The sequence below is a fragment of the Puntigrus tetrazona genome, chromosome 18 (genome assembly GCF_018831695.1).
Source record: "Puntigrus tetrazona isolate hp1 chromosome 18, ASM1883169v1, whole genome shotgun sequence".
NCBI lineage: Eukaryota > Metazoa > Chordata > Actinopteri > Cypriniformes > Cyprinidae > Puntigrus > Puntigrus tetrazona.
The window spans coordinates 13,014,041-13,025,310 of NC_056716.1; the positions used below are offsets into that span (position 1 = coordinate 13,014,041).

General features: G+C 36.9%; 1 protein-coding gene across 1 annotated transcript; it reads right to left on the reverse strand.

The window, feature by feature from the left end:
- Positions 1 to 9: 9 nt before the first annotated feature.
- pex16 (peroxisomal biogenesis factor 16) lies at positions 10 to 9,362 on the reverse strand. The gene is made up of 11 exons (XM_043216608.1): positions 9,143 to 9,362; positions 8,217 to 8,252; positions 8,044 to 8,120; positions 5,757 to 5,890; positions 5,328 to 5,428; positions 3,987 to 4,067; positions 3,762 to 3,911; positions 2,604 to 2,676; positions 2,390 to 2,509; positions 996 to 1,060; positions 10 to 886 (listed from the first exon to the last, which is right to left on the reverse strand). The coding sequence occupies exons 1-11, from the start codon at positions 9,267 to 9,269 to the stop codon at positions 828 to 830; spliced, it is 1,023 nt and encodes a 340-aa protein (XP_043072543.1). The 5' UTR covers positions 9,270 to 9,362; the 3' UTR covers positions 10 to 827.
- Between the last annotated feature and the right edge of the window lie 1,908 nt (positions 9,363 to 11,270).

The window sequence follows — 11,270 nt, forward strand, 5'->3', positions numbered from 1 at the left end:
CATGAGGACTCTTATTATTTAAAGATTTATTAAATGCATAGAGGTATATACAAAACCAATTATCCAATTTCACACTTTCAGCATTTCAAAACAGTCATGCTTTTCATTTTTGCTTCGGGTCTTTCAATCAAAATAACGATGGGTTTTAAAACAGAGACTCTAATGAAATTATTTCACACAAACAAAGCAAAAAAAAACAAAAAACACACACTCATAATGCTGGTTTAGGTATAAAAAGTCTCATTGGAGTCTTGTGAAACGACGGGGGACCTTTATACCTCTTTGATGAATCATTCCGTTGTAGCTACAATTAAAAGCACGAATTCATCAGCTTCATCTCATCTATGGCACAAAACAGAACAAACAGAAAAAAACGAACATCTGTCTAATTGACTTCACTTCAGCCAGTCAATTATTGCATTCAATAAAACTATCCTCCTTGGAAATAAACATCTAAATTAAAAAGGAAGGCATTCGTGTCGAGGGGCAGATTAAGGGATAGGAGAGCTCCAAGTTTGGCCAAAAGTCATTCGATAACAGATGTTTGTAAGTGCAAAAAAGAAATGTGTCAGAAGAAGGCTCAGATGCATAAAATTGCCAAAGCTAAGCAAAAACAGCGTTGGGAGAATCATTATCCGGATATATACTCTCATACGCCAGCAGTGTACCTGCAACTCCCTGACTGCTAAACTCCTCAATAAACGTGGTAATGTTCTGGCACAGGTGTGATTTGAGTCCTCGAGTGTCGCTGTCGCATCCTCTAAATGGCTTCCTCTCATTCCGCTAACATTTTGGCGCCGCTGACCTGTGAAAGATTCACTTTGACGTCAGCCCCAGTTATAAAAGTAGATCTTCTGCCAAATGGGCAAGTACTCCATCAGTGGACCTGAGAGGACAGAAAAAGAAATCCAGTCAGCACATATCTCTGAGCTTTTTTAAAGCTTTTAGTCTGACAGCATTGAGCATCCGTTGGGCGAGATGGATACGGCACTTACGCGCAACCAAACCGACTCCGGGAACATAATCTGCCAAGAAGTGAAGGAGGAAGAGGATCTTTGTCCTGTGAGTGTAAAAGAGACATTAGATTTGGGAACAAAAAGCACCACTGCATTGAGAAATCTAAATAGATCATTCGTATAACTCAATTTTTATATTTTCTGGAGAAAATATAGCCGTGCGACGCCAGCTGTGATGCAGCCAAGTGGATAAGCGGATGGTAGGGTTTTCTGATCGGCTGCTCAGCCAATATCAAGATTTTATTTGACTAATTTTAATGTCTGGCAGGTGCGGATCGCAACTTGAGGTTGTTTCTTTATAGCAACAGATTTGGAGAACTTTACCATTCCATCACTTGCTTGCCAGGTCCTCTGCAGTGAATGGGTGCCGTCAGAAACGAACAGCTAATAAAACGTCCCAATAATGCACAAATAATCCAATCCATCAAATAACACCTTGCGAAGTGAAAAGCTGTGCGTTTGTAATAAATCCATAAATGAGTTTTAACTTTAAACAGTCGCTTCTGGCCATTTATGATTAAATAATCCATAACAACGCCTCCTGCAGTGAAAAAGCACATCCCATGTTCCGTGTTGTGGTCAGTTCACACTGAAAGAAATTTATCTTTTTCAATAAAATTTAAATAGACTTTTTACCATTTATGGACAATTTTACCCTTGTGATGCCATTTTTCTAAAAGTGTGCATTATTTTTTAATTCAAGTTCTTGCATTTAATCAGTGAATTATAATAAGATATTTGGGCTGTTCTAAGCATCAATAACTCATTTTTGCAATGCATAGGAAATACAGATGCTGTATCTGAAGTGGCATTTAGGTCTAGATGTATTGTTTAGGGCAGAACACAAATGCTTTATCCTGCATTTACTAATGCTTAAATAATGATCTGATATAGTAAACATAAATCGTTGAATATTGTTATTTGAAACTGATAAATTAACAAAAAGAAACTTTAAATGTGAAATTAAAACCGCCAGTAGGAGGCGGCATGTCACTGTTAATTAATGAATCGCTGCAATCGAACTGATTCATTTAAACGGTTGATTCATTCAGGAACGAAACACTGTCACGTTACTCAGAAATGCAAAACCGTTTTGTTGTTTGAATCACAATTAACTGATGGACTCATGTGGATTATTGTGATGCTTTTATCAGTTGTTCGGACTCTCATTCAAATGATTTAATGCTTAATTTTCGAAATCTCTTCGGATAAAGAAAAAAAAACTAATCTCAAATCGCCTGAGGGTCAAGTAGATTTTTAGCCGATGTTCAGTTTTGGCTGAACTATTTTAAGATTTGAACAAAACTCTACCAGAAGTGCATCACATGATAAAACTAAACTAATGCAATAGATGAAAAAAAGGAGACACTGACTCGGAGTATCGGTCATAGAAGGGAGAGCGGAGCAGGTAGTAGAGGAGAAGGAAGGCCCGTCTCCTCATCTCAGCCCTCTCTCTGCGGTTCAGCGTCTTGATGTCACTCAGCAGACTGAAACTAGATAGAAAACAGCATCGGTCAGAACTTCTATAAATCTTCGGAGAGAGACTGGAAGACAGTGAAGAGAGATAGGGATGCAAACACTTTGTACCTGGTTATCTCTAAGAGTCCAGAGATGATCCAAGGTTTCCAGGAACGTTTTCCACAAATCCCAAGACTGGCCACTTAACAAATGTTAAGGGTTATAGATGTATATAAATAATTTTATCACCACTGCTAAAAATGAAAAAAGTATTTTCCAGTATACACACAATCCCGTGCCATTTCATATTGAGGTCAACCTCAATAACGGAAATATTATTTTGGTTGAAATGAATTGTTTGGGAGTCACTGAAGAAATAAGGTAAAAATAAATGCATATAAGAAAATGAAAGTGTTTTTTGACCTTGCACAAGTCAACCTGTTGTTTAGGACTCCCAAAACCAAAATATGAACCTTTCATAACCCATAATAGGGGCACTTTCAGAATATTCAGATAACATAAAAATTGCGAAGTGATAACTGTATCACAGTAATTATAGGTTTATTTTCATATATACTTCAGATCGCAGCATTCATGCTAGATTCTATTAAATGGGCACAACATCATGAAATCTTTTATGAAAGCTTACTGATTTAAAAAAACACAAACACTATATTTTTATAATTCACCCCCCTCAACAACTGGATACCCAATTTTTTTGTGCTTTACCTGGAAAGGTCATAGAAATTAATGAAATATTAAAACTTCAGTTGCATTTTATAATGAACATTTTTTTGGTATGATTACAAAACTTATATTTTATTAGATCAAAATGAAAAAATCCTTATCCTTAATCTTTTTCCACACAATAATGATTGAAGAAGCCGTGATAACTCACTTATTAAAAAGAGTGGGAGCCTTGAATACCATTCAGCTCTTAAAACATCTGGAATCTCGCCATGCATTTACACAAAACTAGAAGCATCGACCTTCAAATATCGTTTTGGACAATGGAAGGCCTTGGAGACAAAATAATTGAGAACCACTGAATTGGATTTTTTCATATAATCATTGTATTTCTTTTTATTTTCAAAGTTTGTTTTATCGTGTTGTGAAGAAAAAAAATAGTGTAGTCAGTCATACAAAATGACTAAAAAGCATGAGAAGTGGACTGTACAGGTTAGTAGTAATCTTTTTCAGATTCTTCCTACACACTTGGGAATAAATGAACCATTTTGTTTATCCTGGCTATTGAAAAGTAGAACTGAAAATTATCAGGAAGGATACGATGCACAAGCGGTCTTGCGATGTACAGGGACTCGGCGATGGTCTCCTGCAGACCCAGAGGTGTGGGGCTTGAGTGCAGCTCCTCTTCTCGGTCCCTACTTTTTTTGTTTTTCCTAGGGAGACCCCAAAGACGACACTGCAGTGATGGTGCTATGGAGAGATACAAAAAAAATACAGAATACAGCTTTCCAAGACAGAACTTTTTGATCCACTGTCAGGTCTTACCGCTTCCCAGTGGTCTCACCACTCTTCCTGAACGCTGGCCCACGAAAGAAGCGTCCTCATCATCTCCTTCTGCATTGTCCTCTGTGTAGAGAGATCACAGTATGAGCCCTGCACAGGAAATCACTTTTCCACAAAGGACCCACAGCACAGTGACTGCAGGAACAGACGGTTCCTTTTGAGTCTCCCGGTGTTACGCTCAAGGGCACGTCTCTGAAACTCCACAGGCTCCGGCTCAACCCAACCACGCAATCACAGCTTATCTGCACAGGCCATACGCTGTACTTATTGTCTCACGCACTGTTTATTTATTGTCATCAGCGGGAATGGTTTTGTACTTATTGCTGTGCGTTAATTGTTTGTTGTGGCTGTGCTAAATGTCCTGCATGGCAGTTTCCAGAGATGCTCTGGTTTGTTTAATTTCCTGTCACGCAGCGTAAAAAGCAATAAATTAACTTTGACTTCTAAGTTTGAGACTTCTGTCTTGGTGTAATTACCTTGATGCATTGGGCAAAACACATTTATAAAAAAGAGACGTGCATTGGATTGAAGGTTTACTCTTCTTGCATTCTTTGGGAAACAAACCCATGACCTTGGGATTGATAGCACAGTGCACTATTTTTTGAGCTACAGAAAAAGATCATTTATGTTTTCCACAGTTTTTTTTTTTACCTAACAAATCAGACTGATTTTATTTAATAACTTAATATGTATGTGCACCATTTATATGTATATAAAAGAATAACAACAGAACATAGTGTTTTATTTCTGCAGGTCTCGATAAATGGAAATTCACAATGTGGTTTAATTTTATATTGGCAGCAATATCATATGTCATAATAGTATCATAATAAAAATGATTACAATGACCTAAAGCAATGGTCTCCAGACATTTTCCAGGCAATTCTGCTGTTTTTAACTTTTTTAAGAAGCTATAAGTCTTGACACATTAACTCAATTAAATGTTACAGCAGTTACAAAATATGTTTTTAGTATTTCAATTGTGATTTTAAAATTAATTTGAAGTCAAACTGTGGCCCTCTTGCAAATTTGAGATCAAACTTAATATTTATTTATTCATATTATCACTAGATAATATGTAGTATTACTACAGTATTAACTAAAATAATTTTTAATATCTACAACTAAGTTATAAATAAGGCAGTCTGTTCTAGGTTGGTTGGGGAGAGAATAATGTAAATTGTACTGTCTGTATAAATATTTGCATTTGTTCTTGCAAATAATAAAAAAAATTGTCAGACAAGAAGTCAACATTCCATTGTTTGTTTTCAAGTTCATTTTGCAATATTAACACGCTCGTGGTTCTCGTCTACTATATCTCACCTTGACTACAGAGCTGAGAATCCCTGTCCAGAGGAATTATAGGTGGTGACGTCTGGATGCCTGATTTGTACCAGAAAAGCAGGAGACAACGCAGGATCGCTCTAAAAACGAAAATGGGATACCAGAATAAAGCATTGATTATCAGATTAACTTAACAGCCTTGATTTTTTTAACTGCATATGGAACTGTTATATGGATTCAGAAAACTGCATAACGCATATGGACTATTTTTTTGCGACTCTAATGGAGCTTTTTGTGAGCTTCTTTGAGAGCGCATGTCCTCATTCACCTTCGCCGTATAGAAAACAGCACTCAGAACATTCTATGCACTACAGAACAAACAGGTTCGAAACGACACAAGGGTGCGTAAATGCTGATAATGTCCTCTTGGTGAACCACACTTTAAGTAATCTGAAACAGGGTCCTTACTTGGCAATCTGAATTAGGACAATAACTAGCCAGCGTCCAGCTTCTCCCCACAGCTTGGCGGCCCCCATCTCAGTGAAAACCTCCACATACTCCAGTACAGACAACCAGGTTAACAGCCTCTGTTGAGAAAGAGACTACACAAACACACAGAAGTGTAAGATCGGGGCAAAACATTCAATTTTTCTAAATGTTTCTTTCAAAAGAAACTCGTAGTAAATGTAAATGATAAATTGTCACATCAGGTTGGATTTGAATAGCACAAATCCAAGACATCGAGAAGGATTGTGTCTTGCTTTGGACTTCATCTCTACTTTCTCTGCCTCTATGTTACATTTTTTCTAAATATTGTGCATAATATGCAAGCAACTCAATTCAAGTTTTTCTACATTCAAGTTAATTTATATAGAGCTTTTTACAAACCCACTGCGAAACAGCTTTACTGAAAATTAGAAACTTAATATATTTAACTTACGGCAAAGTTGAGTAATTCTGTAGCAGAATTTTGGTAACAAGCAGTCCCATATTGATCATTTTGACCACGCAGTCTGTACTTAATGTGCACCAAGCACTAGGAAACTAGATATTGGTATCAGCATATAAGTAATATTCAATGACTAGATTGGATCAGGGACACAAAGAGACCTGACCGGGACATCCTTAATATGAACATAGCTCTAAATAGCATCATCTAAATAGCAGTTCCTGGTTCAGAACAAGCTGCAGTGAGGACTAGACTTTATGCTGTTGGCTGGAGACTAGTTGAACTATCACAAACTCAAAATAAAGTCAAACAGCCTCTGAGGAGGTCCATTAAGGCAATGGCTCAAATGCCCACGGCTGTAAATGCAAAGTCATTCTTCCTGTCCCCATGGCTAAGCCGCTCTGAAAGCAGCGTCTATTCCCGACAACGCAAGCGGCAAAGATAAATATGTTTCTCAAGTACAAACACAAAGGGAAAAAACAATGAAGGAGCTTTGTAAACTGTGCTTGCTCCCAGAGATTAAATGCGCTTGTCTGAAGTGGTCAGACGTATTTTTCGACACGCTGCCCATTTCAAAATCGTTCTGAGCAATACCAGGCTGTCATCAGCAGGGCGAAAAGGTGGTTAACAACAAGTCCACGGCAGAACAGTGACAGAGCTGGAGCAAAATGCATTTTTTGACGATGTGCAGGCAAAGAAAACGGCAAGCTGTGCCTTTGAACACACAACTTTGAATCTTCTCTTGAAGCAGAAACAGACCGTTTCACAACAGACAACTCTCATTCGTAGATCATTTTATGGTGGTTGCCATGCCAACTGCACATGCACATATCAGTCCTTATGCAATGGGATGATAAAGCAGGAAATAAAAAGAGAAAGAACGAGTCATTTTATAGAAAAAAAATCCTTGATCTTTTAATAGATAAGAGCTTGCTGTACCATGAAAACATAATGTTAGTATCAAAACTCTCTAGTTTAAAAAAAAAAAAAAAAAGCATTTGAGGTTACACTAAACGGGAGTTTTCTGATGTCAAAGGGTGACTGAAGTCCCTGCTCATTTCACTCCAATTGTTTGCATGATGCAATACAAGGTGGATTGTTTTATTTTTTGATGCAGGGACGGTCTTACCCAAAAGCCAAGGGCCCCATAAAATGCTTTTCATATAGGCTATGAGATGCGCATTAAACGCAGACAAGTGAATGGTTGCTATTTACGGTGTTTCTTACCATGACAACCGTCTGCGTTGAGTTGAACAAGCTTCTTGTGTATCCTGCTTGTAACTAATAAAAACATGATGCATCTGAAGCTGACTGCCACAAGAGCACACACACTCCTACCTCTCTCTCCAAAATGTAGCCTAAGCGGGTTTGTGTCAGTAAATATAAGTAATATAATAATTTATACACATAATTCCGTTCGCTTTCTTAAAAAAACCCAGTTGAAATGTTGTATCGCAACAGTAAATCAATTAATATTCCGCGGTGTACTAAGAATAAACGCGCCTGCTAAAGGAACAAATGCATATGTAAATGAAAGAATCCCATTATAACACGTAGACGAAAAATATACAAACACTGGATGTAACTATGGGACAGCAACCATCACAACAAAAAAGGAAAAGTAAATGTGTGCAAATGTATTCCTATTTTCCCGAGGCCCCAAATTCACTAAACCTGCCCCTGATTCCGTGTGCAAAGATAAACATGCTAGTGGTAAGGTGAAACAAACAAAAAACATGTACTAACATAAGATAAAAAAAACAAAACAAAACATAACTTATAACCCCTTTAAGGGACATGCATTACCATGGGCAACGTCCGAGAGAGATTCTTCCTCAAGATACCATCATTCAGCAGCACTAGAAGGTTAGATGCCGAGTAGACTGCAAATCGAAGAGGAAAAACACATAATTCATAGAGACGTGCTCTTAGATCAACATTAATGCAAAAAATGATGACGTAAAGCAGTGAATCCCTACCCAACTCTGAGATTTCGTGAGAGTCTGAGAAGCGACCTGTAATGAGAGAAGTCGTAACTTTATATAATCAAACTGATGAAAGCTTCTTTAACCTTCCTGCTAGTGCAAGGGAGTAAAATTTAAGCCCCAAACCGTGTGCACCTAGAGCTACAACCTAAAGGGTGATTGCTTTGAAGAGCTTAAAGGAATAGTTCTCCCAAGAATTAAAATTCTGTCATCATTTACTCATCCTCAAGTAGCTCCGAACCTGTATGAAGTTCTTTGTTCTGCCGAACACAAAAGAAGATATTTTGAATGAAGTTTGTAACCTGGCTTTTTCCATAGTCTGAAAAAAATACTACGGAAGTCAATGGTGACCAAAAACAGCCAGGTTACAAACTTTCTTCAAAGATTTTCAAGCAGATTTGGATCTACTTGAGCATCAGGAAATGATGACTGAATTTTCATTTTTGGATGAACTGTTCCTTTAAATATATAAAGATTTGAATAGATTTGCTTTACATGTTAGTCAGTGCCAAAGCATAAAGTTTCCATATTTCCATATTATTGATGAGTTTTATTCTAACATGTGAACATAAAAACTGACGAAAACGGTGTAGGCCATGCCATCTTAATCTAAAACTACTGAAAACTTTTTATGCACTTTATAAAGGTCTTATTTATTGTGCCTCACGAAATTTTTGTACTTGTAGAAATACATTTACGTAAACGATCAAAATAATGAATGCATAATCCAGCTCCTCCATACATTTAAAACACTCTAATGTTGTTGGAAGAAAATGAGTAACAAGATAAAGAAGACAACGACATACTACAGACGTCTGCATACTGATCTACTGATATATTTGATACAGCTAACTTTGGTTCTGTTGTATAAAACGTTAGCGGTTGCGTTTACTTTCACTTTGACACGCAGACTCTCTCACCTGCGATCAGGTAACTCAGCGCGCGAACCGTGCTCTCCAGATGAGACGCGGCTGCAGGGTTCGACCTCACATACTGCTGATAACGCTCATAAACACGGCCCAATTTATCCATGTAGAGGACCGACATCACAGACAAATGAATATACAGCAAATCACACACAACACATAGCAGAAAACACACGGAGAGTGACACTTCCGCGTGTGCGGACGTCTTCCTCTGACGCCACTTCCCGTACGGCGAACGCGACCGCCATTTAAAGTCGCAGTAACCTGTTTAAATTCTATTTACGTCTGCGTCCTTAATGCGGTTCATAGGAGATTAACAGATGGATAGTAATAATACCAGTAATTTTTTGTCTTGGTAGGGTTTTTTTAAACCCCATGAGGCTTATAACAGCTTATAAATCATACAGAATTTTAAATGTAAGTACCTGTTGTTTTCTGTAATGGTTTGATTACGAAGATAGAAAATATAATTTTTACAGTATAAAAACAATTGTGCCTATGGAATGTCCTCATAAAGCAGTTTTAATTTCATTTTATTTGTTTTTTGTTTTATTTACTTGTATTTTGGTGTGCACCACATAACTTTCGTATTATTAATTAATTAGCTTTTTTTTTAAATAATGTTTTTTTTTTGTTTTGTTTTTTTTTTCTTGTCATTTTTTGGAACCATTTCTGTGTTAATTCAGAACAGAATAATGCCTTGCAGAAACCTCTAAAGTATTTCATGCAAGAATGTGTATCATTTAGTTCACCCAAGTTTGGACAGATTTAATTTAGAGTCAAGGACAGAGTACAAGCATATGTGTCATAACCCTGCATTTTTGCCAAGCAGAATCATAAATATTTATATTCTGGTGTCACATATTGGCTGTTCATCCATGGAAGAGAATTCCAACCCCATTATGTATATAATAACAAATTTAGCATTTTATTTGATTTTAATTGCTGATCATGTGCTTTAAAGTTAGTGATTTAAAACCTACTTACATTTTTTTAAATTTTCAATAAATTGAAAATAATGTAAAAAATATATAAAAATGTTTAAAGTGACATGAGTGTATCGATAAACCCCTGTGTACCATGCACACACATTATGCTAAATTTCCATATGCATATATACTATGATGACCTTAAAAAAGACACACTGCATAGAATATCACATGCATGCAACACACTTATACTACTTGTGTGCACAGTATGAAGCTTTTCTGCTCGCATGAACTACCATGATGCTCCTTGTTGTGCTCAGTTTGATCTTTTTTTACTTTTAGAAACAATTATTTCACCGGACTGCATTAGCAATGAGTTTATGCGACGGCGTGGCAAAATACAATTTTTTTTTTTACAGTGTTTACTGTGCAGGCTTCACTAAACAGTATGCATGTCTGAAAATGTACTCTCTTTGAACCGATAATCTTCTAAAACCTCTTCAACGGGTCAACAGCACAGACAGGGATTAGAAAACCTCCAGATGCATGACCCAAAAATTGAATATAGCCCACAACCATCATCAGCGCTTTCAGATGAACTGGAATTAATTGAGCCTATGCGTTTATAGAAGCAATCCACTTTCGCTTCTTTAAAAGGTTAATGATCCATTTCTCGCTTTGTGTTAATAACCGAACGCTAGAGGTTGCAGATACTCACAAGTTCAGGCGTCACCATTAGAGTGTGGCCTGTGTTTATTGGCAGAACAACAGAAAGCAGGCCCAGCTGGCGCTGCTAGAGAGAGTCGGAGTGGACAGGCATGAAGACCGCCGCAGATCAACTGATGGATGAAATAGGATAACATCACAAGAGTGGATTAGGCATTTGATATTGTGAGAGAGATCTTATTTATGGGCATGAATTAGTTTTGAAAATAGATAAAATCTGCATTACCCCCTGACTTGACATAAATCAGATTTTATAATATATATTAAATTGAATTCTGGTATTAAAATATTTTAAAGGGAAGGTTAAGAGCATATTTCAATGCTTCTTCCGTGGTTATATCCATCACGGTAGGAAGGAAAAAACATGAAATATGACCTTTTCCTCCCACGAATGAATGTTTTGCCATTATTTACTTATTATCTTCATATCGAACTTTTCGTTTTTTTATTTTTTATTTTTTATTTAT